The sequence below is a fragment of the Amphiura filiformis genome, chromosome 6 (assembly GCF_039555335.1).
Source record: "Amphiura filiformis chromosome 6, Afil_fr2py, whole genome shotgun sequence".
NCBI classification, from domain to species: Eukaryota; Metazoa; Echinodermata; class Ophiuroidea; order Amphilepidida; family Amphiuridae; genus Amphiura; species Amphiura filiformis.
Genome location: NC_092633.1, coordinates 43,125,508 through 43,151,763, shown reverse-complemented (window position 1 = coordinate 43,151,763; position 26,256 = coordinate 43,125,508). Strand labels below are relative to the sequence as shown.

At 36.6% G+C, this 26,256-nt stretch overlaps 1 protein-coding gene across 1 annotated transcript; it reads right to left on the bottom strand.

Moving 5' to 3' along the window:
- Positions 1–213: 213 nt before the first annotated feature.
- Positions 214–25,446, bottom strand: LOC140155457 (G-protein coupled receptor 143-like). The gene is made up of 9 exons (XM_072178315.1): positions 25,246–25,446; positions 15,339–15,802; positions 14,216–14,319; positions 12,105–12,193; positions 8,357–8,455; positions 5,062–5,184; positions 3,916–4,023; positions 2,653–2,761; positions 214–884 (listed from the first exon to the last, which is right to left on the bottom strand). Exons 2-9 carry the CDS (start codon positions 15,706–15,708, stop codon positions 681–683), a joined length of 1,206 nt encoding a protein of 401 aa, XP_072034416.1. The 5' UTR covers positions 15,709–15,802; positions 25,246–25,446; the 3' UTR covers positions 214–680.
- Positions 25,447–26,256: the final 810 nt, after the last annotated feature.

Below are 26,256 nucleotides of genomic sequence, written 5' to 3'. Positions count from 1 at the left end.
CTGGATTTTCTCAAGTACCCCTTTTATCCAAATTTCGCTGACAGTGCAAGTTAAATACCCCTATTTTGCTGATTTCACTGTCAAATTTCTGAACAATACTAATTAAATACCCCTATTTTGCCAATTTCATGGTCCTTGCTACTGGTAAAAAATGGCCCTTTTCTGCAATTTGGTAACTCTCATGGTTGTCAACTTTTGTGTTGAGTTGGGGGGGTTATGGGTATAGAACATACTTTGTTGGGGATCAGTTGGAGAAAGATGGAATATGACTTTGGACAGGAGGTATAAGATAGGAAAGGTTAATGCATGGGGTCATATTCCACCTTGTAAAGGACACACTACATGTACAATTATATATGATCCAATCTTCAGAGAATTATGTGGAATAAATAATTTACGCTGGAAAGGAAATACTTCAACTGGAAAGAGGTACTATTTCAGGAAAAACCTTTGTCCACGACATCAGGGAAATATCTTTTAATGAACACAAAAATATTAAGTGCTCAATTATATACACTTTCAAGGAAATAGGGGGGGGGGTAAATTCAAGGGGTAAATGTCTTATTCTTCATGGTACCACCCTAGTGGTGGCACCATGGCGAGAAGCTATTTTGATAATTTTTGGTTCCACCGGGATACAATGCCCCTACCCTGTGGCACTGTCACTGTACCTCCCTGTGCTACAATCCTTGCAGTAATGGGGACCTCTCTGTGGCCCAATTTCTCCTGCTTGGAGATGACCTCAAGATTTCAACATCACTGTCTGCTCCAGAGCTATCTTGGATGGGATTCCTGGCGTCTTCTTCTGTGGTGGTTCTGCGACATCCAGCTGGCCCCCAGTACACCAATGCATTCAGAAATGCTTGTAATGGGTTGAACACAGCCTGGAAGTAAGTATATAATGAAAGTTAACAGATATTATTTGATGGATTTTTTTCTTCTTCTATTTTACATCAAGGTTACTCCAGATATTAACAGCATAAATATATTTAGATCTGGTAATAGAGCAAGATAATTGTTACTCTCCCATCTGATGCTCTGTGAATCCTGATTAGAAAGCTGGCAAGGTATTCCATACATGTATGTCTGCAGAGTATGGGGAAAACTGGTCATCTGTGGCTGATCAGGTTGTCTCTTGGATTTTTTGCAGCTACAATTACGGTGAAGGTTTTGATTCTCTCATAATGATACAATTTCCAATAAGTTAATAATGAGAATCTTAAGGGGTACTCCACCCTGCCCAATTTTGTGCCTATTTTTGCATTTTCTCAAAAATTATAGTGCATTGGTGACAAGTAAGATATGTATATTATAGGGGCAATGACTACAACTACTAAGACAAGTAGTTATTGATTTATTGATCAAATATTGGTTTTCCCTCATTTTTGACTGTAACACCACAATAATTGTTGTCTGTGCTGAAATAAAATTTCCAGTGCAGTAGTTGTAGTTCTTGCCCCTATAATATACATATCTTACTTGTCTCCAATGCGCTATAATTTTTGAGAAAAATGCAAAAAAATAGGCACAAATTTGGCAGGGGTATAGTACCCCCTTAAAGCACCCAAGTGACCCAACTACACTAAGCCAAAAAAGAAACTTATAATTTTTCACAAGGTCATATCTTAAAATCCTGTGCATCAAAATGAACCATAATTACACAGAGGATTACTTCAATACTCTACTCTAAACCCATGTCAGTGACCAAGCAGTTGCCCAACTGACACAACAGCAAAATGCACTGACATGGACCAGCTTCCTGGACCACATTCACAGCCCAATAAATGGGCTGCCCTAACATGTTGGCATCACTACCACATAAGGTTGGAAGATGGTACAGTTTGCATTTACTTTATTTGTCTCAAACAAAATAAAGAATTTGGAGAATATTTTGTTCCAGTGGGAGGGTCATGCACTTACATTTTTGTAACTGACAACTCAAATACGCATTCAACTACATGTATGTGTAAACCATAGCACTCATCCTTGATTTACAAGTTTTCCTAAAGCCATAGGTTCTAAACTTTGTCATAAATAGTCATCCCTGTAATATTTAGCAAAAACTCAAAGATTTTAAAGCAGAAATAATAACATTGGACATATTTTGCATGCCATTTTCTGTGATTTCCCAATTTTGCCAGGGCGATCTAACATTACTACACCATAGCGATATCATGTGGGGAATGTTTGTACTTATTTTGGTATCACTGGATAGAAGATACCTATAGCTAAACATTGGTATCAAAAATAACCGTGTAGGACATTTGATATACAAAATTCTGGGTTTCCAGCTGTACAGCTAAGTATATGTACTGTCTTCGTCCAAGTATAGTCCCACCCATTTTTAGGTGAATTTTTTTTTCAAAATTGGGGGTCGGAATTATATATACTCAATTTCAGTTTTTAAGTTATTTATTTTTTCGGTTTTTGGAGTGTCCCTGGACCTAGACCTAAATGCTAGGATCATTCATACTTGGATGAATACGGTATATGATTCATCTCTTTGTCAAAATTCTTTATCATTAATTTTTGATGGAAATAAAAGATCACCTAAAACATCGTAATAAGCATACAATAAACTCAAGTTGCTGAAAATTCGTGATTCGTCACTCTGTTGAAATCATTACAATATAATACAGCCATGTTCCTTACCATAACAATCCAAACAATTTCACTGAAGGTGTTGAATTCCCTGATATTCTCGTATCCCGAAGAGGCCTGGAAGATTAATGTTCCAACATTTATGATGTTTGCTGTCCAACTGAAATATAATATGAAAATGTCAATGGATTGTATAATCATTCTCTCTGACTGAATCAGTATTTGAGTTGCATAAAACAATGACAAATGCTCAACTTTTTGGGTGGATGGGGGAGACATGTGTCAGCAAGTGTTGTAGTAGCAAAATCTAGACATCTAAAGTAAGGCTTGATTTATGACAGCAAAAAATGCCGGGGGCACTCAACTTAAATTTTGATAGGGGTTTGCGCGCCAAGGGCGAACTTTGAGAACTAAGAACTGATTTTGGGGCAAAATAGGGCTTGATGAACTGAAATTTCAACATTTTTGTGGGGCTCTGTGAACTAAAATTGAGCCAAATTATAGGTTTTGGGGGGTTTTGGAGCTAAAAAAATTCAAATTGTTCAAAATTTGAGCTCAAGAGTTTGAGGCTCAATGAACTGGAGCATGATGCAAATGAGGGTCTTGAAGAACTGCTGAAGAGCCTGAAAAAGGGACCCTTGACCGCCGCACATACCTGTACCATCTTTACATGTGAGTGCCACCACCCCCCGGGAAAAATTGCACCAGTGTTTTCCAAAAAAAATGCAAAAAAACTGTCCCAAGCTCAAAAATAGGCCATAAAATGGAAACTACATTTCACATCTGGTGCAATTATGCAGTTTGTCTTATTTCCTGTTCAATTTGCCAGTTCAAAATAGCCACACCCAAATCACATGTTTTGTCATGATTTATCGGTAAATATGGGACAATATAATGTCAGTCCCTTTTGATGCAAAGATATAATTTACTTCATTCTGTAAATAACAATTTTACTACAATATTGAATTTGAACCCATAAAAGAGACTTATTTTGTGTGATTTTTGGGTGATTTTAAGCTTACCTCGAATTTTTTGAAAATGTCAAAATATGTCATTTTCACCGCAAATATCTGAGCTTACTGCATTATATGTTATTTGCGCAGCCGGCTTTTTTGAGCTTATTTACAGGTTGATATTGACTTCAAATGTTATGCACTCCACTTCATACAAAGTATACATTTCCCATCCATAAATTATAGGGTACCGGGACTACCCGGCACATAATGTCGAAAATCACAGCCTTTCTCTGTATAGTTATTCCACTAATAGGTCGAGAACTTAAAATCCTGTGATAAATACCAACATGATACTCACCAAATGTAAAAGACCAAGACTATTCTCAAGAATTTCACTTGGATCTGTGTTTTAATTTTCCTTTCCCTGTCTGTGTACATGCCACTAGCCATCAATAAGGGACCAACTGCAATGAGAGAAGAAAACACAGAAATTATGTTAAAACTCTAAAGAATTGATAGTTTCATGATATTTGCAATCATTTTCTTTCCCATTCCTAAGCAGAGCCGTCAATTTAGCTCAATAGCTGTCAAGATAGCTCAATCAATTAATGCGTATCATTTGTTGGGAGTGAAATTGTACAAAATAATGCACGCACACCGAGTTGTTGATGTGTCTAATGCACAAGCCTCACAGGGGCTCAGTACAAGTGCATTATTTTCAATTAGTGCTAAATGGTATGGTAAATCCAAAATGAAATTCAACCAATCAAATAAAATAGGCTTAGGCTGTCAACATGAAGTCAAAGCAATCTAAGGCTCTTCACAGTTGATGTTTAGTTTGCCGCCTGCCCCAAATCAAAAATAATTCATCATTTGAGATGAATTCATCATTTGTGTTTTTCTTAAGAAACTAGAATTGATTTTTTTTTCACCCAAGAGTACCATGAAGATTCAGATCAAACTCTTACTATAGACGAATCCAACAAGCCAAGTCATGGTCAGGATTTGGTCGGCCATGACGGGTCCCCGCATGCACCAAACTGGTGTAGTGACTGCCCAATTGGGTGGATTAAAGCCGCTTAAAATTTGATGTTAGATTCTTTTGTGTTGTACACTGTCATTATTCTTTTGTCTCACGTGTAACACGGGTGATAGAATGCAGTTTAAAATACCCTCCAAGGCTGCATCATTTCACATTTTACGTGAGATGGAGCCGACGGGGACCCAACTTTAGCAGCCATTGAGGTGTAGGAATGCGTGAAATTGGATATGTCTATATCAAGAACATCATAGACTTTACAATCCCATTGATCACACAATATTAGGGGTGTGAGAGGTCACAGACCAAAAAAGAGGAAAATTACTAAAATCGCTGAAAAACAGCGTAAAATCAGGGTAAAAATGACAAATATGGGCTGAAAATAAAAGAAAATGCATAAATTTTGCCAACAAAATGAGGAAATCAGATGAAAAGAGGAACACTCACACCCTGAATATTCTTACCTTTTTGAATGACTGCCAATACAGGATAGGGTTTGCAACCATGACAAATAGCATAGGTATGTACATTGCCAGGTAATGTGGAAGCATTTCTTTCCAAGCATCTTTATCAGGAGCACACTCTTGGCTACAAGTAAAAACAAAACACAATACGTAGGTTTATGGGGGTAATACACCCCTGGTCAATTTTATGCCTATTTTTGCATTTTTCTCAAAAAGTAAGATATGTGTATATTATAGGGGCAAGGACTACAACTACTGTACTGAAAATTCAGCAACTCAAAGCAAGTAGTGATTGATTTATTTATCAAATATTGGTTTTCCCTCATTTTTGACTGTAACCCCACAACTGTTGTCTGTGCTGAAATAAAATTTACAGTGCAGTAGTTGTAGCATACCTGCCAACATTGTAAAAATCAAAATCTGTACAGGGTGCGCGCGACCCGGAGCATGCGAAGCACGCGCTCACCCGTAACGGCGCATACTTGCCAACCTTTGGAACTAAGGTTGGTGTCTAATTAGAGTGAAGCGAGAAATGAAACAAAACTTTGGAAAAAAGAAGTTATAGACCCTAAATTACTTGCTATTCAAGGTTGGAATTTTTTTTAAATTTTTTTTTTAATTAAATGTTTTTTTCTCTTAATTTAAAAAAAAAATTTCGAAGTTTTTGGCAACTTTAGAGAACCACTGGACCTATTCTGAAGTGCTAACATCATTCACAGGTAATTTGAAAAACATTTGAAAAGAAAAATTACGAAAAAATTACAGTTTGTTATCCTTAATATGTAAACCATTAACTAGTGTTTACCTCTTCATGTATCACATATTATAGATGCATTGGTTTTCCATGCATTTATAATATGTGCTACATGAAGAGGTAAATATTGGTTAATGGTTTGCATATTAAAAATAACAAACTGTAATTTGTTAAAATTTCTTCAATTTTTTTATAATTAACTGTGAATGATCCTTATGATCCAAGCACTTCAGCATAGGTCCAGTGGTTCTCCAAAGTTGCCAAAAACTTTGAAAAAAAAAAATCTAAATTTTTTTTTTTTGCATTTTCAAAATTGGATTTTTCCGATTTTGTGACCTTTGACCTCAAAAATCGGAACGAATCCGATTGAATCGGAACGGTTGGCAGGCATGGTTGTAGTCCTTGCCCCTATAATATACATATCTTACTTCTGTCCCAATGTGCTATAATTTTAAGAAAATTATGCAAAAATAGGCAAAATTTGGGTAGGTGTGTAGTACCCCTTAACATTTCTGGTTTGCAAGAAATATGCACATGCATTTCTCCCCATCAATGCTGTTGCTTGATGTTGGCTTTCAACTTTGCAGTCTGGTGTAACTAGAATGACACGGTTCATAATTAAAGTGGCCCAAAAAAAGGTGTGCAAATACAAAGAATATGGAAATAAGCTAATTAATATTCATAAATATGCAAATAACCTGACACTTAAACCAATAGAGCACAAGAGGTGATCATTGTCTATTATCGTATGTGTACGAAGTAAGAAGTTAAAGGCCCTTTCAGTGATCCCAGCGAAAGTGCAAAAAAGAATGAAATTGTTTATAAATTATCTAAAAGTGAAGGATAAGTCATTAAAATTGTCATTAAGTATTTTTGAAATGAAAAAAATGGCAATAAATGTGGAAAACACCACTATTGACAAAGTTGAGGCACCTATTCAAATGCATGTAGCTAATTTATATACTGTCAGTATATAAATTACAGATTCATGTTAATTGCCTTATTTTGTCTTAAATACACAGATTTTGGCTGATCCACTAGCAGGCTATGTTAGCACATCTATGACAATGACAATGGTACCAAAATCTGAATTTTGATGATTCTGTTCGTCATCGGGATTAGCAAATCACTGAATGGGCCTTTAACCTATTATTGCATGTACATGTAGGCTACATTGTACAAAGTGGATTAATCAAATTTCAGGCAAAATATATATAAGCTCATTAATATTCATAAATATGCAAATAACTCCACTAAAAAACTAAACAGTGCAGTGAGCACATAAAATCACCATACTCTATCAGTCTCCCAAGTTTGAAGCTAACTAGTTATTGTGTGTAGGCTGCGAGTGGATTTGTGATTTTGCTTCCACCCAGTGATCGAAAGAAAGAACTGAGCAAAAAAGCAGTGAAAAGTCAAGCTTGCAAATATTTCCCAATATACACAACATAATGCAAGTATAGACCTGATCAAACTTTGCACTACGACTTGATATTATTTTTTTCAAGAAAATTCACTTGAAATAATGCACATAATTATCCCGAGTGACCCTAAAAAATGATATTTGACCTCAATTATGGGACTTCCAAAGTCAAATGAGTTGTTGCAAAAAATAAAGCCATTTTAATATTTTTATCACATCGCTTTCTTGCCATTTAATGGTTAACATTCTATGGACCTGTTATCACAGTTTGAGTTTCAGTTCCTGCTGAGATACGACTATTTTCATGTTTCCCTAAAATGGATGAGTAGCTTACGACATTATTTAAGATACCAACTAATTTCTTTCAAACATTGAAAATAAACAAGTCAGTTTGTCAAGCACATCAATGTATATTATGATGACATATCTTTATTACGGCATTACCTTCATGCGATTAAGCACACTCACAGTTAGCCCAGTATCGCGACAGGGATTATAGTTACCATATTCATTCCATTAACCGCCCATGCCCCTATAAGCGCCCACCCAGCGACTTTACTACACATGATCGTCTATCATTATACGCAGAATCCATACATATACAACTACTCGTGTATCAAACACAGGACCTCTACACACAAAGTCCATATTTTGGGCCATTTTTACATTATGTGACACAATCTGGTCCATGGGGGCCAAAGGAGGCATTTTTGAAAATTGAGTTACTGTAATTATTACATTATACATACAATAGAATATCATTTACTGAAAACACCAAAGGTCTAGCATACTTGGTTGCTGAAGTTCTGAAGTTTTTTGATGTCTATTTTCTTATGTATTTTATTGTTTTTTAACTCCATACTTTTACCTTTATCTCGGTTTCAAATTTGCCGCCTTTGGCCCCCATGGACCAGATCGTGTCACATATGTAATTCTGTAAACAATATAAAAAATAAGTACCCACCCAAAATGACTTTGTTAAGCACCCTGGGCAGTTAATGGAATGAATACGGTAAAGCTCAAAGCTGTCCAATCCTTGATTGAAGCCTTGACAAAAGGCCTGCTCATTTTGTGTATGCTTACATGAAGGATAGGCCCGTATTATAGATGAATACTTACTCATATGGTGATGTCCTGTAGAGGAAAACCTCGCCTATGATGACCAGAACCAGTGGTATTACGAATGATACAGCAGCATACAGCCACAGTAATTTGGAACTGAAAGATACAAATATATACAAAGTATATTGAAAACACAACACTGCACAGTGGATCAATTGTTTCCTTTGAACTGCATGGAAATGTGTGCAGGACTGTTTTATTAAGTAATGGCGTAATGGTGCGAAAACTGATTGCATCAAAACATCTAATCAAAAGATTTAATGCAGACTTATTTTCGAACTGTTTCAGCATACTGTTTTGGTCGTGCGTTATGAATTGGGGTATTGGAAAAAGTGGAGGCGTTACATTTTTTTCATTTTATTCAGGATGTTCTGTCCTAGATCTCAAGAATGGAGAGGCCGGGGTACTGAACTAGTTTTGGTCTCATTTTGTTGCTTATTTATCGAGCTCAAATTGTGGAAAGAAAGAACATCACACTTTATTTACTTCTTGAGATATTGCAGTTCCAATGATGTGAAGCCAGGGGTGGAGGATCCTACGGTTGAGGATCCTACGGTTGAGGCATGTGTTAAAGTATAGGGAATGTTGATTTTTAGCGCCTCACAAATATATTTTTTACTGTAACTTCATAACCCAGTAAGGTATTGAGATGGATTATGTACCAGACATGCCAACTTTGAAATCCAGATTTCCGTACTCAGAAGAACAAAAATCCGTATTTTGCACCCTAAAACCGTATTTTTTAAATATGTACCTATTGCATACCTGCCAACTCCAGAAACTCCAAAAGTAGAACACATAATTGAGAGGGAGCACTTGTGCGACCGAGCACTCTAACGGCTTGGTCCAGGGGCCCACTTTACACATTGCAATCAAATTTGGCAATACCAAAGAACCATTCCATCAAAGTAATAAATCAATACAGAAAGATGCTTCCTTTAAGAGTTATCACTCATTGAAAGTGCTACTTTGCTATACTTTACATGGAAAGCGGCCATCTTAAAGTCGTCATATTTCCTTAATTACATAACTGATCAAGCTGAATTCCGGATATATGATGCACAGTTGAAAATTAATTTTAAAAGATTTGGTGACCTCAGTCGACCTTTGACCTTGTATGTGACCTTTGACCTTACAAAATTGGATAAAGTATGTAGACCAAACAAATTGGGTTTGTTACTTCTAATGTAGTTAGAAGCATGCTTTGTTAAAAAGTTCAGAAAATCATTGATCATCATCATCTGAATCTGAATAAACAAAGTGGGAAAGCATCTTGTAGGCCTATACATATTTCTTTAATGTGCATGCATGGTGCGAAAGCCGGAAGTAAAAGGAGGTCCGAAACCTTCTTGTAGGTTTATTCTTTTGCACCAATAGAGCTAAATAGTTAACTAAATACCTTCAGAAGACATAGCATTAGGTGGTTAATAAAAAATATTAATGTGCAAGAAAAATCTGCAAGTCAGAAGAAAATTATTTCGGAAACCATCTTGTAGGCCTATTAAATATTTCTTTAATGTGCATGCATGGTGCGAAAGTCGGAAGTAAAAGGAGGTTGGAAACCTTCTTTTATGCCTATTCTTTTGCACCAATAGAGCTAAATAGTTAACTAAATACCTTCAGAAGACATAGCATTAGGTGGTTAATAAAAAACATTAATGTGCGTGAAAAATCTGCAAGTGGGAAGAAAATTATTTCGGAAAGCATCTTGTAGGCCTATTAAATATTTCTTTAATGTGCATGCATGGTGCGAAAGTCGGAAGTAAAAGGAGGTCGGAAACCTTTTATGCTTATTCTTTTGCACCAATAGAGCTAAATAGTTAACTAAATACTAGTACCTTCAGAAGACATAGCATTAGGTGGTTAATAAAAAACATTAATGTGCGTGAAAAATCTGCAAGTGGGAAGAAAATTATTTCGGAAAGCATCTTGTAGGCCTATTAAATATTTCTTTAATGTGCATGCATGGTGCGAAAGTCGGAAGTAAAAGGAGGTCGGAAACCTTTTATGCTTATTCTTTTGCACCAATAGAGCTAAATAGTTAACTAAATACTAGTACCTTCAGAAGACATAGCATTAGGTGGTTAATAAAAAACATTAATGTGCGTGAAAAATCTGCAAGTGGGAAGAAAATTATTTCGGAAAGCATCTTGTAGGCCTATTAAATATTTCTTTAATGTGCATGCATGGTGCGAAAGTCGGAAGTAAAAGGAGGTCGGAAACCTTCTTTTATGCTTATTCTTTTGCACCAATAGAGCTAAATAGTTAACTAAATACCTTCAGAAGACATAGCATTAGGTGGTTAATAAAAAACAATGTGCATGAAAAATCTGCAAGTGGGAAGAAAATTATTTTGGAAAGCATCTTGTAGGCCTATTAAATAATAATTTTTTAATGTGCATGCATCACCGAAAGTCGAGAGAAAAACGATGTAGGCAACCACTTTAACAGACCAAGAAAGTGGTCAAATGATACCCGTAATTCAGTCGGTAGTCTAATCTTGCAGCTGTTTATCTTTTAAGACACAACATTTTATTATTTTGGTCAAAATTCTGGAATACCGTATTTTTTTTTGGGGTGACCGTACTACCGTATTTATCACGTTTTACCGTACAAAATACGGTGAAACCGTACTAGTTGGCATGTCTGATGTACCATTGTTTTGGTATTTATGTCTAGTTTGAAATGTGACCAGTTTTACTCCAAGCTAAGTTAATTTGTTGCAAGTGTGCTGCATTCTGTGTCATGGGTTCTAGGCTTTTCCTATACGTTACTGTGTTAAGTATTCATTTATGCTCCGAAATGTTCCAAAGGTCATATTTCTTGAAGGAGTTACCCTACTGCTGTAAATATTTACATTTTTTGGATGGAAATTTGATGAGGAATTCAAATATGCCATTGTTTTTTGTGTAGGTCATGAAGGAAAAAAAGTTTTGATTTATTATGAAATAAAAATCATAAAAATTATGTACGACTTTTGAACACCCTGTATCTCAGTTGGGCAACATAACTCATCATTACAAGTTTGCTTTTTTTGTAAGCCTACAATGTTATTAGCACATCTAAACAGGTCTCAGCAGAACAGGAATTTTTGCTAGTAAATAAGAGAGAACAAAATTGTATACTTTTTGAACCAAAATTTAACTTTTCCACCCTATATGACATTTGTGGCACCCTGTATATTGACCAATTGTTTGTACATGTGTATTCCTGGTACCCTAAGCTTTACAGTGATATATAATTTTATAGGGTTTTGATGAACAGTTTATGAATTAGATCAGTCTAAGTACAAAAACATGCAAATTGTTCAATTTTTTAGTATGTAACGCATTTGGCCCCCAATTCATGGCGCACGACCTTAAGAAGGACCCAAATACTCCATCTTTTCTATCACGGTGGGTTGACACAACAATAAACATTGTATAGGGTGATATCTGGAATTTTCTGCTTCTGTTGGTTCTTAAGGGGGTACTAGAACACCCCTGCCCAATTTTGTGCCTATTTTTGCATTTTCTCAAAAATTATAGCGCATTGGGGACAAGTAAGATATGTATATTATAGGGGCAAGGACTACAACTACTGCACTGGAAATTTTATTTCAGCACAGACAACAGTTGTGGACTTGTCACCAATGTGCTATAATTTTTGAGAAAAATGCAAAAATAGGCACAAAATTGGCCAGGGGTGTAGTACCCCCTTAATTCATCTTACAGTACACTCAGTATGTTGAAATACATGTACTTACTGGTGTTTATTTGTTAACATGAAATGTACATCAAGAGCATATGAAAATGTCCACAGGAAGGTAGAAATGTAAAAATACTGGATCCAGGCCTGGATGGAAACAAAATATGGTGATAAATCCAGTGCAAAGATTAGACATAATGGAATGGGTGTTATGCGGTGCTGAATATGTTAATTATATGCTAAAATTTAAAAAAATGCTATGTCTCAAGACAAAGCCCAAAGCAGTTTTAAAAACGAATGGGGAACGGTACAATACCGATTCAAGTAAATGTCTTCAAAATATTTCTCAGAATATCAAGATTTTACGGCAAAAAAAAAAAATGAATTTGCCGTTTTAGCTCAAATGGATGTGCTAAGGTAAGCGAACAGGCGTGGGCACTTTGAGACATCGCATTTTTAACATTTTGGCCTTACATATATACACCAGGCACAAAAAGAAACTCGTCAGTTATAGTCATCCATGCTGTTCAAGAACCAGATTGTTTTTGATTATTCTGAAATATATAATTTGTTAATTGGACTTTGCTTTCTCATTTGACACCCTATTCGTGAAAATCAAGCAAGAACTGACCAAGATATGCGCCTCCAAACCCTCAAACCCCAAAATCAGAAGTTGCAATTTTAACGATTCAATTATGCCTATTACATTGTGTGCTTTATTGATTGACCTGTGATGCTTGTGTGCAATACAACAATGCGTTCCCATTGAAAATTGTTGAAATTGCAACTTTGGGTTTTGGGGGTTTGAGGGTTTGGAGGTGCATATGGTCAATTCTTGTTTGATTTTCACGAAATAGGGTGTCAAATGAAAAGCAAAGGCCGATTTTAACAAATGTATATTTCAGAATAATCAACAATTATCAGGTTCTTGAACAGCAAGCAGTGGCGTGCACAGCACATTGAAAGTGGGAGGGGAGGGGGCAGTTTGTTCAGTTCCCCCGAATGGATTCTGATTAGAAGCAAATTTTGATGTTTTTAACGTAAACTTCTACCCAAATCCCTAATGACCAACAAAAGTGGGGGGCCATGGCCCCCCTGACCCCCCCCCTCCCCTTTGCGCACGCCACTGACAGCAAGGATGACTAGATAACTGACGAGTTTCTTTTTGTGCCTGGTGTACTGTGTATACTGTATGAATAGACAGGTGACATACAATGTAATAGGGATTGTCTTATGCTGGTTTCATACTTTCCTGCCGCTTGCCGCTTTGATGACGATTTTGCTTCACTGCGCAGCCGCACCGGAAACGTTAGCGGTGACCAGCGGCAAGTCGATACATTGATCACTCCACCACTTTGCAGCAGCATCGCCTAGAGTTGAATTCAAGTCAACTCGTGAGCAGCGCCGCTCTGAGTATGAGAACAGGAAACAATTTTTGGAGGTGCTGAATGGCAACATTGACCTCCATATAGTCATGCCGCTACTGCTCACCGGTGTGTCGATCCACTTGCAGAAAAGTACAAGCAGCATTATGAAGCCTCACGCCGCTCAGCGGCAAGCAACAGAAAGTATGAAACCAGCATTAGACATGTTAAATGTGTTAATTTGTGCAAACATTTTTGACAGGCTGAGCCCTGACTTCAATTTACAGGTTAAGAAATATGTCAGTTTGTAAAAAAAATGTAAACCTGAAAATTTTCTGATTCTCAGGAAAAATAAATGAGTACCAGGTAATACGTTTTTCAAAAATTTAATTGCTTATTCTTTGTCATCAGTCACCTAACGTAATATGATAGTGATGATACTCACCTGGGGGACTCACTTGGGATATTATTTGGTACATACATGTATGCTTGTCACAAAAAGGGTCAATTCCCACCTGATGGTGTTGACAACATCTTTAGGGTACTTTTTAAGGGTACAAATGTAATCATTGCCCTTTAATTACACTTGTATCATTACACAAATGTCATTACACATTACACCATTTAGGGGTCCATTTTAGTGTCTTCCGCCATTTAGGGATAAAATGTATAATATCTTATGCCAATAAGGGGTGAAATTCACTACCCCTGAATATGTCATTTAAGGTCAAATTTTGAGATACTGTGACAAGCATGGGTACCACTTTAGAATGTGAGTGAACCCCCCGGGATACTCATTACTTACCGTTGCCACAACACAAAACCAGCGCAGACCAGCATCTTCAAATCTACCAATCACCTCCTCATCAGTTAAATCTGATAGTCTGGCAACAGCCAACATAAAAATTCCTATTTCAAAAAAGAAAAAAAAGAATTTATATACAAACAAATGTTAAATTATGCATCTCCATATAACTAATTATTAGTCTTTTCTTGAAGTGTTTGTGTGACATGGAATTTCCAAGCAGATACTATATTTGAACATATTTTTTGCTATTTAAAGAGAAAACCCTTCCCTGATCTTCCTTCTATTGCTATTTGAAGATACAAAAAAAGTGATTAAACAACATTATTTTGGTTAACTGTTCAGGAGGATTTCGTGATATTTTCAGGATTTCTTCTTTCTGGCTTATTTTGATGTGATTGTAACTGCATTAAGGAATCGGATAGCAACATTGTCGTTTGCACAGTATTTTTTGTTGGACATGAGAGCATGTTAAAACAGTCCTCTAATTTAACTTAAATATAAATTGTGGTCTGGTCCATGGGGCCAAAGGCGGCAAATGTGAAATTGAGATGAAGGCAAAGCCTAATGTTTGTACAAGGTAATAATTATATTAACTCAATTTTCAAAAATGCCTCCTTTGAACCCCATGGAGCAGATTGTATCACAATTTGTGAGGAAAAGCCAACCATCTTTTGAACAATTTGACCTTTCATATTGAAGATACACATTTTTCCCCTAAAAGACCTTCAATTTTTAGGTTTCAAACCAGCATTATGCAGTCACAGACCTTTAGAAATAGTCTCCCTTGGCACAGTATTTTAAATGTTATACTATACTGGTACGTAAATATGATGCCATGTTGGCTGTTGGGATATGAATACATATGTCGACATTAAGGCATGTCAACCACAGGCTTACATGTACGAAATACTCTCATAAAACATACATGTAGGGAGACTGGAAGTGTCTGAATTTAATCTACAGATATTTCCAATTACATTCGGACTTGTCAATATTTGGAAAGTTGCCCCCACTGAGAATTGGACCTCAAGCACCAGGAGCAAGTACCCCTAACAACTTTGACTTGCTCTCCCTACTTCAAGTTCTTTAGGTTTAAGACAATTTACTTGTAACTACCTACCTAAACATGCCATGAGATCCGTTACAGCCAGCCATGTCAGTATTCCCGTTTGCCTGATTTCTGCAACGACAGTTCTTCTCCTTCGATACACACCCCTCTTGGGAATCAGTGTATAGATAGCACCCATGATACTCAAAGACGCTGCCATAATTGAGATCACATTGAACAACACCTCAAACACTATGCTCTGTCCAAATAGAGGGGGTGCAGCCGTAGTTGTAGGCTGCAGAGTTGATGAATTGGAGTAAATATGCGTCATAAAAGACTCTGTTGTTAAATATGGTACTGTTATGTTGTCTAAAGGTGGTGCTAAAGTTGGTGCCTTTTTCCGAATCTGGCAACACAACAAGTCTAAAGTTGGTGATGCCATGTTGTTGATAGTTACATGTAGTACTTCCTCAAAGTCCAATATTCTGAGATGTATTTGATTAATTTATATATTACCATTCATGCATGAAGAACATCTGTAGGTTAAAAAGAAAAAGAAAATATTGTTAAATTTGTCAGCTACATTCAATAGTAAATAATGAAGAAGGAGGAGCTTCATCCTAGCAGGGCGTAAGACAGTGCGAGACACAAATTAATACATGCGAGGATCGGAAATAAACAAGGCAAGCCCGAGAAATTATGATTTAAATGACGTGTTTGGGGCTCGAGCAAACTGACATATGAAAATTTTGAGAGAGAAAAAATCAGGACTCAGCAGGGATTGAATCCTTGTCGCTGGATTACCAGTCCAGACAGGTAAAGCGACCGGGGTTCTATCCCTGCTGGGTCCTGATTTTTTCTCTCTCAAAACTTTCATAAAGATGTCAGTTTACATTCCATAGTGGCGTATAGTGATTTTTTTTTTAATTGGCACATATGTTTTTTAATTGGCACATATGTTCAAATATTATTCAAAGGGTCTCTCCTCATGATGGTATAACTGGCAGTGATCATTCTGGTATTCATCTCACTCTCAGTGTTGTTACTCCTAAACCTGCTCTTCCTCCTGGCACATTTTTTCAATATTCCAAGGCTGACATTGATGGGCTTAGAAACGATCTTAATCAAATCAATTGGCATGCACTTATCGAGGATAAATCCATCAATGATGCTTGGTGTGCTTTCCAGGACAAATTTCTTGTATGCATTCACAACTTTGTTCCAAAAAGGAAGGCTAAGAGGAATCCAAAGAAACCTTGGATAACATTGGAAACAATCAATCTTGCCAGAAGGAAGCGCAAGTTATACCGTTCTTACCGTAGATCACCTAATAATGTTACCAAACTCAACAAATATAAGCAGTGCCGAAATAAACTTAAATCCCAAGTAAGAAAAGACTATCATAATTATCTTGTTGATATTGCTGCTGATGACTCCTATAATGGGACTAAATTCTGGTCCTTTGTCCGGGCATCAAAAGCTAAACAGTGTGCTAACTCGTTTAAAGTTGATAACAATGATATCACAGATCCAACCTTAATTGCTAACACTTTTAATGAATTTTTTGCCTCAAACTTTACAGATGCTGATTCTGATTGCAACACCATTTGTGAAGGACACATTGGTTCTCATCAACTGTCATCCATTAGCACTAATGCCAATGAGATTTTTGATCTCATTAACCGTCTTAAATCTGGTAAGGCCCTGGTTCTGATGGAATTACATCCACCATGCTTAAGATTACAGCCGGTGAGATTGCTTTGCCTCTTACATTGCTGTTTAACCGCTCTTTAAGAGAAGGTATTATTCGGATGACTGGAAGAGAGCCAATGTTGTACCGATTCACAAGTCAGGTGACATCTCTAGTATCAAGAACTACCGACCTATTACGTTGTGCTCTGTGGTTGGAAAGCTGCTGGAGAGGGTGGTTACAAATCAAATGATTGTTTACATGCATGGCGTTGGTTTAATTTCTAAGCAGCAACATGGCTTTGTCGCAGGTCGATCTTGTACAACCCTCCTCAGCTCAGTTTGCCACCACTGGGCTCAACTGCTTGATGTGAGATCCCCTCCAGTTGTTGACGTCATCTTCCTTGATTGGAGTAAGGCATTTGATAAAGTCAGTCACTCAATTCTCCTCAGTAAGTTGCACAATTATGGTATTTGTGGCCCCATGTGGCACTGGATTTCTTCATTTCTCAATCAGCGTTTTCAATGTGTTCAGTTTAGAGGGTCTTCTTCCAATTGGTTGCCTGTTTTATCGGGAGTCCCTCAGGGTTCTGTTTTAGGTCCCCTTTTATTTAACTTGTTTGTTCTTGATTTACCCAATTTTGTTCAGTCTAACCTCCCCCAGTATGCTGACGACACTCTGCTTTATAGGCCCATCCACTCGGAAGATGACGTCACCATCTTGCAGAATGATCTTGATAATATAATTTCTTGGTGTACCACAAATAAAATGTGTTTAAATGCAGCTAAATGTAAAGTCATGAGGCTAAGTAAAAAGGTTACGTGTGATGGCACTTCTCCTTCATACAAAATTTCCAACTCAAGTTTAAGTGTTGTTCAAAATTATAAGTATTTGGGTGTTATTATTTCCTCTAATCTCAAGTGGAATGACCATGTTAATCATGTTGCCTCTAGAACATCTCGGCTTGTTGGTTTTATTAAACGCATTGTCCGTTGCAATGACCCTGTTATTTTAACTAGGCTTTTTAAAACCCTGTGCCGCCCCATTCTTGAGTATGGTGCTCCTGCATGGCTGCCCTATCAACAAAGTCAGATAAACCGTCTTGAAAATTTTCAGAAGAGGTTGGCACGTTCATGCATTCCAGCACCTAGGGGGCAGCTTACTTACCAATTCAGACTGGAAAAACTAGGACTTTCATCACTTGAAAACAGATTTCATTACTTAGCCATAGCTTTTGTCAGTAGTCTCTATCGTGTGTATGATGTGGATCCTTTTGTTTATGTTCAAATAACACTCGTCATACTGACACTACAAAAATTCACCACAATTTTGGTAGGACAGATTGTTTCAAATATAATGTTTATACCCGTTTTCCGTGCAATTCCAATCATTACCTCTCCACATTAGAGATAAGTTGAATATCAGTCTTTCTAGCTTTTTATCTAACTGTAAATTACATTTTAAACAATCCAGCTGGCTGGTTGATTCTTAACTAAATGTAAATGTAAATAATTTATTATGTGCAATATCATTATTTTCTTTTCTTTAGATTTGGAGCCTTTGGATGAGATGGTTGGAGAACAGCATGCATGCACTTTTGTTCTGTTTCTTCATGGAGTGCTTTTAGGTTGACTTCGAAAGTGGCATTCTGCTACTATATGGTCTTCCCTGCCAGGGCACTCTCGTTCTTGTTCGTCCCTGTGTTCTTGACTTGTATCCTGTTCATCTACACACCTCACCCAAATGCTCCCCCTTTTTTGCTGTTGATATTTTATTGGTAGGAATGTCAATTTATTGTTTAATTAAATTTAATGATTGTATTTAATTTAAAATCGATTTCCCTCATTATTTTCATTTTTTTAAATGTATTTTATCATGATTGTATTGTACTTTTATATTGTATGAATTTTGTTTTGTATTATGTGTATTTTCTGGCAAATAAAATGAAATGAAATGAAACGTTTTAATGATCTTCTCTTTCATTTTGTAAAATCTCAGCAGTCAAAATTAGTTTTAATTAAATGTCATAGTGGCATAACACCTCGCTACAGCGTATCGCAAATATTCAAAAAATGCCATTTTCCCAAATTTAATTACAAATTCATAATTAAAAAAGTAAATGAGATATTTCAATTTTTCTTTTTGATTTTGAAAGCATTAGTCAAGTTACATTTTAAAGTAATGCAAACAAATGGGCTCAAATTTGATTGCAAAGGTGGTTTCTAGAAAATGGGTAAATTTTATATTTTGTTGCAAAACCCTTTACATCCACAAAAGGCATGATATAAAAGAAACAATAAAATGAATAGGAAGGCTTGAAAATTGTACCAAACCTATTCTTTTAGTTTCTATCCATCAACACTTTATCCAAACCCAAATTGAATCAAATCGAACTATAATTTTTCCAAGGTTCCTTTGACAGCTGAACCATCGCCAGCATATCGTCTTGACGTCAAGCGTGTGCATTGGAGCTTGTGCAAAATAATACGTGTTGGACGGAAAAAAGAAAAATTAATTTGTAAAAGGAAATCTGAATAAGACTTTAAGGGGTACTACACCCCTGCCCAATTTTGTGCCTATTTTTGCATTTTTCTCAAAAGTAAATGAGATATTTCAATTTTTCTTTTTGATTTTGAAAGCATTAGTCAAGTTACATTTTAAAGTAATGCAAACAAATGGGCTCAAATTTGATTGCAAAGGTGGTTTCTAGAAAATGGGTAAATTTTATATTTTGTTGCAAAACCCTAAGTTACATCCACAAAAGGCATGATATAAAAGAAACAATAAAATAAATAGGAAGGCTTGAAAATTGTACCAAACCTATTCTTTTAGTTTCTATCCATCAACACTTTATCCAAACCCAAATTGAATCAAATCGAACTATAATTTTTTCCAAGGTTCCTTTGACAGCTGAACCATCGCGTATACGTGCGCGACGTCAAGCGTGTGCATTGGAGCTTGTGCAAAATAATACGTGTTGGACGGCTAGCAGTATGCTTAATTTGTAAAAGGAAATCTGAATAAGACTTTAAGGGGGTACTACACCCCTGCCCAATTTTGTGCCTATTTTTGCATTTTTCTCAAAAATTACAGCGCGTTGGTGACAAGTAAGATGTATATTATAGGGGCAAGGACTGCAACTACTGGACGTGAGACTCGTGAGTTTTATTTCAACACAGTCAACAGTTGTGGAGTTACAGTCAAAAATGAGGGAAAACCAATATTTGATCAATAAATCAATAACTACTTGTCTTGAGTTGCTGAATTTTCAGTGCAGTAGTTGTAGTCCTTGCCCCTATAATATACATATCTTACTTGTCACCAATGAGCTATAATTTTTGAAAAAAATGCAAAAATAGGCACAAAATTGGCCAGGGGTGTAGTACCCCCTTGTAAGTAATACTTGCACAATTAAAAAAAGCTGTTAAATTTCTTAAAAAGTCAAAAGTGGATGCAAGGGGTTTTGCAACAAAGCTCTTCATACAAATATGTATATATATTCCATTTTAAAATCATATATTAGTACATGTACATGTAAACACAAATTAATACACAATAGACACATTTCAGATGCTGCAAATATATTTTTTATGGTTCTGCTTCTGCTCTATACTGTGCAAACACCGCCAGTACCGTGTGGTTATCACGCACAGGGGAAACACAGTTAAAATTCCAAATTCTCCAGCAGGGTCTTAGGTACACCCATCGAATGTGTGTCATCGGCCCGGTCATCGGCCCTCAGACACACACACACAGGCATAGAGTTCTGCAGCAGCATGTTTTGTTGACATTTTTTAATGTTTACATCCATTATGACAGTTCTAATACCATCAAATGACAACTCAAATACAAAGGATATCAGTTGGCAATTGTAATGTTATGCAATAAAGTTTACAACACTATCTGTCAAATGAGCAGAAAGTCACTGAGTCACACTATTCAAGTACCAATATTGATTACCTCAAGTGGCATACTGCAGTAACCAGATATAACCCTGTGTGATTTCTATGTTATTTTGCAATAACAAAACCATGTTTTCCTTGATTTTGGTATGAAATTGAGCAAATAAATTTCAATGTCATGTCAATTTGGAGTTATTAAGGGCAACTAAAACTGATTTGAGGTGGGTTTTATCTGTTTGGAATCTGTATTGACTATTCTGGGGGAATTACTGCAATGTAACTAACTCATGGCCCATATGAACATGGTGTACTGGTTTTCAGTACCCTGTTTTCCATGGGTGACTGTAGAGTGTAGGAACCCATGGATTTGATCCATGTAGGTCTTAGGCAGGATTTGAAGGTTTGGGTGTGTAAAATAAAAAAACTCGGTTTGTAAATTAAAGACTTGTGTACAAAGTAAGGCCATGTGGGCAAAAACTGGGTGTGTATAAATTTACAAATTTGGGTGTGTAAAACACTCCCTACATGGCTGGCTGTCTAGACTAAGCCCTTGTTCTCCAGACAGTTGACATGGTTGAGTTACAAGTGTCAAACAGAGAAATATGTAAATTAGCATAACTCCGCCAAATGATAAGGTGCGGTATGGCATTCATTTTACCAGCATTGAATTTCTTTTTTAATATGCTTTATACCAAATTTTTTTTGGTTTTAAATTTAAAAAATGAAAAATCTGTTGATCTCGCTAATTACAAACAGACAGAGACATGGGGAATGCGCTTCAATGCTAAAAAATGTAACATCATGAGGGTCACAAATCGCCGCAACAAGATATCCATACATATAATATGCTTGGCACCCCCTTGGAACAGACAAAAAGCTGCCAGTACCTAGGTATCCACATCCAGAACAACCTCAAGTGGGATAAACAAAGCCAGCACGTGGCATCAAAAGCCTCTAGGACATTGTGTTTTATTCAAAGAAATTTTCATCATATTCTACCAACATCAAAGAAAAGCTCTACCAGACATTGGTGAGACCCCATCTTGAATACAGTTAGTCAATTGCTGCTTGGGATCCATAGTATGCAAAGGATATCAAAATCCTTGAAAAGGTCCAACGCAGAGCTGCTCGCTTCACAACGGGAACTACTCCTATGAAGCTTGTGTATCCCTAGTACGAATAATATAATCAGACCCAGAACAAAATATTACACTATTTTCATTTGAAATCTTGATGGCAAATTATAGGACAAAACAAAAGAAGTACATGGTCCTACTTCACAGTTTTTTAATCCCCTATAATCCCCTATTCATGTTGTGTGAATCACTCTATAGTGGACAATTCTTTTGATACTTGAGTATTTGGACAAGCGGAACAGTTTTGACAGACCCTTTGTCTACCTCTCTGTTTGTAAACAAACGAGGAGGTCGAAATCGTCCTCCTCGCCGAATACGAAAGGCAGCGTAATAGTACGCCAATGGTGTATCCCAGGCCAGATGTTAGAAACCCTCGGTTGGCATAGCCTTCAGAAGCGAAGAAAAATTAACCGTCTGACATGCTTACAAGATTCATCACGGCGACCTGGACATCTCCAAGACATATACTAGGGAGTTCGGTGGAAATTGGATTTTTTCATAGAACATTAACAAGTTTGGTATCAATGGAAAGTGTGTTGAAAAACTAATAGAATGGTGAAAATATGAGCTCAATAGCTTTAAGTATGGTGGAGTTATGGCCATTAGAAGTTGCTTTGGTACCGCATAAGTGTCTGTAAATTTAGTGCGGCAGCAAACTTGGGTTTGCATTTCCTTAATTTTGGTAACAAGATGTATTCTAAAACCCAAACACTATGGTATTAGGTATTTCAATGAGCATCAAATACTCTTACCATTATTGTTTAAAGTGATTTAATAGGTTGAACCATTATGGATTAACGTTTGTTCAAAAATGTGTTGAGAATTGTGAACATAAATGAACATTATTATGCAACCTTTATATCAAACTAATCATTTTGTTTTATTTCTGAATGCAGATATCAAGATTCAAGCTGGATCACAGACAAACTGAAAAGTTCAGTGCAAAGCACCAACTGCAAGTGCAATGACAGTACACCAGTGTGCATGCGGAAAATGAGCTGTTGACCAACCATGCAAAAATAAAGAAATTTAGACAATACAAGTTTAATAAAAAAGCTTTGTTTCAAAGTGTCTCATTTAACTTACGACTTTGTGTTCAGTGTCTCATTTAATTTAAGGCCAAGAAAAGTTTGTTTCAGTATCCCATATTGCATTTTTTTATATCTTTTAAAAGAATATTATGCAGAGATGCCACTACGTACCACTTGGACATGTCTGAAAACCTGAAATAGTGCGTAAATTTAGAATAAAAAGTCTCAAAACAGGGTGAAAATATATAAGAGCAGCATCTCTGATTTTGTTGTGATGGAAAAATAAAGAAAATTATATGGCCAAGAGAGTGAATAATGAGTATTTTGTGATTCTAGCATCCTCTTGTTATGACAATTTTCAGTAGATATCCACGAAAAATCTGACTCCCAAAATTTCAGTTAATACAGATTTTATTTTCGAGTTATGCATGATTATATGTGTGCATTAGACTGCTCCATTTTTTTACTGTCTTTTAATTTCATCTCACAACGTAATACACATTTGATATTTTTGCATTTTTGCCAAGCGAATGAAGATATATTTTGGACATAACATTATGTAGTCCAGAGCTTTCCTGTGGTATAAAAATCTAAACTTTTTTTGGAGAAAAGTGGAGGATGAGGCCATCCATCACAAATTTCCCCTTTAATGAAAAGAAATCTCAATAAATAAAAATCAATAAACTTGAATAAAGCACAAATTATATTTATTTTCTATATTTTCTGCCCTATGCATTTTTAAAAACATTTTGAAAATCCCTTGCATGCTTACTTTGAGTTCACATAATGCACCGCAATGCATTATGGGAAGACAATAGGTACAGTGCATGAGTGATGGTACTACACACAACTGATACAACTACGTTAAATCGTAAACACTTCTTATCCCATCATGCTTCAGGCATGCGGCAGATCATGAGTACCAAAATAATTATTTACACAAAAAAGCGACTGGTAAAGAGACTAAATGTTAAGCTTTTTCAACATTCTTGATTCCACATACTGTGGAAAACCCTGCTGCGGCATTTTGCGGCAGCTCATATTGGAAAGGTAACATGATATATATGAAGTAGAAATGGTTTAATTTTATCTTTATATGGGTGACTTGTGGTGACTGCAAGTCTGTGATACAAAATTTGATGAGTTTTCACGCAAAAAATTACGAAAAAAATTTCGAACTTTTTAGTCTATCCCTGAATCTGTTGATATGGCGTCAACCATGAGATACTGCGCATGAATTTGACCCAATATTATTGTTTCCTATTTTCTAAGCTTCAAAATGATACCAAACATGAAGCATTTCCGGGTCAAACAAGAGAAAACAAATGGATTTTAATGACAACAAACACATCAGTTAAACTTCAAAATGGCGGCGCTTAGTGAAATCACGGAACAGATTTTACGCCACAGTCAGCTGACTTGACAATTTTTTTTTGGAAGGTAAATTACAATTAAATGTTAAAAAAACGATGGTAAATGGAAGGAAATATATTCAAAACTACTTGTAATTTTTTAGATACATTTTCAATGAAAATTTCCATGCTAAACAACGATTTTTTGAACTTTAGGGTATTTCCCCATGCGTTCAGATAGGAATTCCCCCATACCGTATTTCGCCGAACTCCCTACATATACCACTCCCAAGACCGACAGGACGAGAAGAGAACATGACCAGTAGTTCCAAATCTACTCCACCAAACTGGACCCCTTCACCAACACATTCTTCGACCCAGATAATCAATTAAATCATGTAAATTAAGTAATTCTTGGCCAAACTGGAACATGCGCATTGCGTGTACTAAGCGTGTACGCAGTGTAAGGCGCGTATATACTTTCTACTGTACCGCGCTATATTCGTGTGTGTTTATCGCGGAGCCACTACTAGCGTTCACGGTGTTCCAGTTTGGCCAAGAATTACTTAATTTGATTATTAAATTATAGACTAGGACCATCAGCATAATCAGGCAGTGCCAGTGGAACGACCTTCAACAACTGAACAAGACTGCATGAACCAGCCTTTCAGTTTCAATACCACATTTAAACAGAGCATTACCCCCCTTTTTAATTTTTTTGTGACCACCGACCTCCTGTCAAAATGCCCCTGCCGGGTTTCTACGGAGGACAACTAACCAAGTACCTACTACCAAGTAAGTACAACATAAGTCATAATCATTGTACAACAAACATGACAAATGTTTTACAAAGTTTAAGCTTACTTACCGGTGTCGGTACCCATTGTCTTTCGACTCGAATTTTAAAAATGCTACCACAACGCGTTCTTTCAGCAGTACACAACAGTCAAACATGCATGTTTTCAATGACTAAAAACCTCGTGACTTGATCTGACAGGGATATTGCCCCGTTTACGTAAGGTAAAATCCCCTAAAAACCCACTGATTTCGTCATAACACAAGCATTGCTGGCCTGTCAACGGCGTTGACTCAACGCGAATGCGAGGTCAAGTCATTAAAAAAAAAAAAGTCAAGTCAGATGGCCACAAAAAAACAACAACAATTCCTTGAAAAGGGAATGACTGGATACACGCACTTCACAACAAGCACTTTGAAAGGGACTAGGCCTACATGTATAATCTGGTGAAATAAATAGCTTGATGAAGCACCCAATTCTACATACAATTTCACAAAGCACGATCAGAAGTATGATAGGCCCTATTTTGCATAATTTTCATTTTGCATAAAGAAACATCGCGCACTTAAAAAGGGGTGCATATCAGAGGTTACCGTAACCGTATATCCACTTTACTCATGTAGCTTCATCATGTGTGACTTCCCAGGGGTGACTTCTAAGGGACGCACCATTAGATTCTCAGGGGGGGGGCATGGGAGTTTGGGTCAGGCAGAATTTTTTTTTTTCGCCGCCGAAGGCGGCTGATTTTTTTTTTTCCAAGAGCACCAAATTTTTTTTTTACTTGCCTTTGGCGGCGAAGTTATTTTTTTTCATTTTTATTGTAAGTTTGTATACAAAGTTGGGTGGGGAAATTTTTTTTTACTCATCAGTGAGGCAAAATTTTTTTTTTTTTCTTTCTAGTGGGCAAAGTTTTGGTTTTTTTCCTCACTAGTGGGCAAAGTTTTTTTTTTTCAAAAAACTCCCATGCCCCCCTGGAAATCTAATGGTGCGCCCCTAACAAAGGCGCTGCTTCCCGTAGTATTCCTCATTCAAACCAATTCAATGCACAACCTTGCCTGCATGACTTTGGCGGGCTATTTTGAA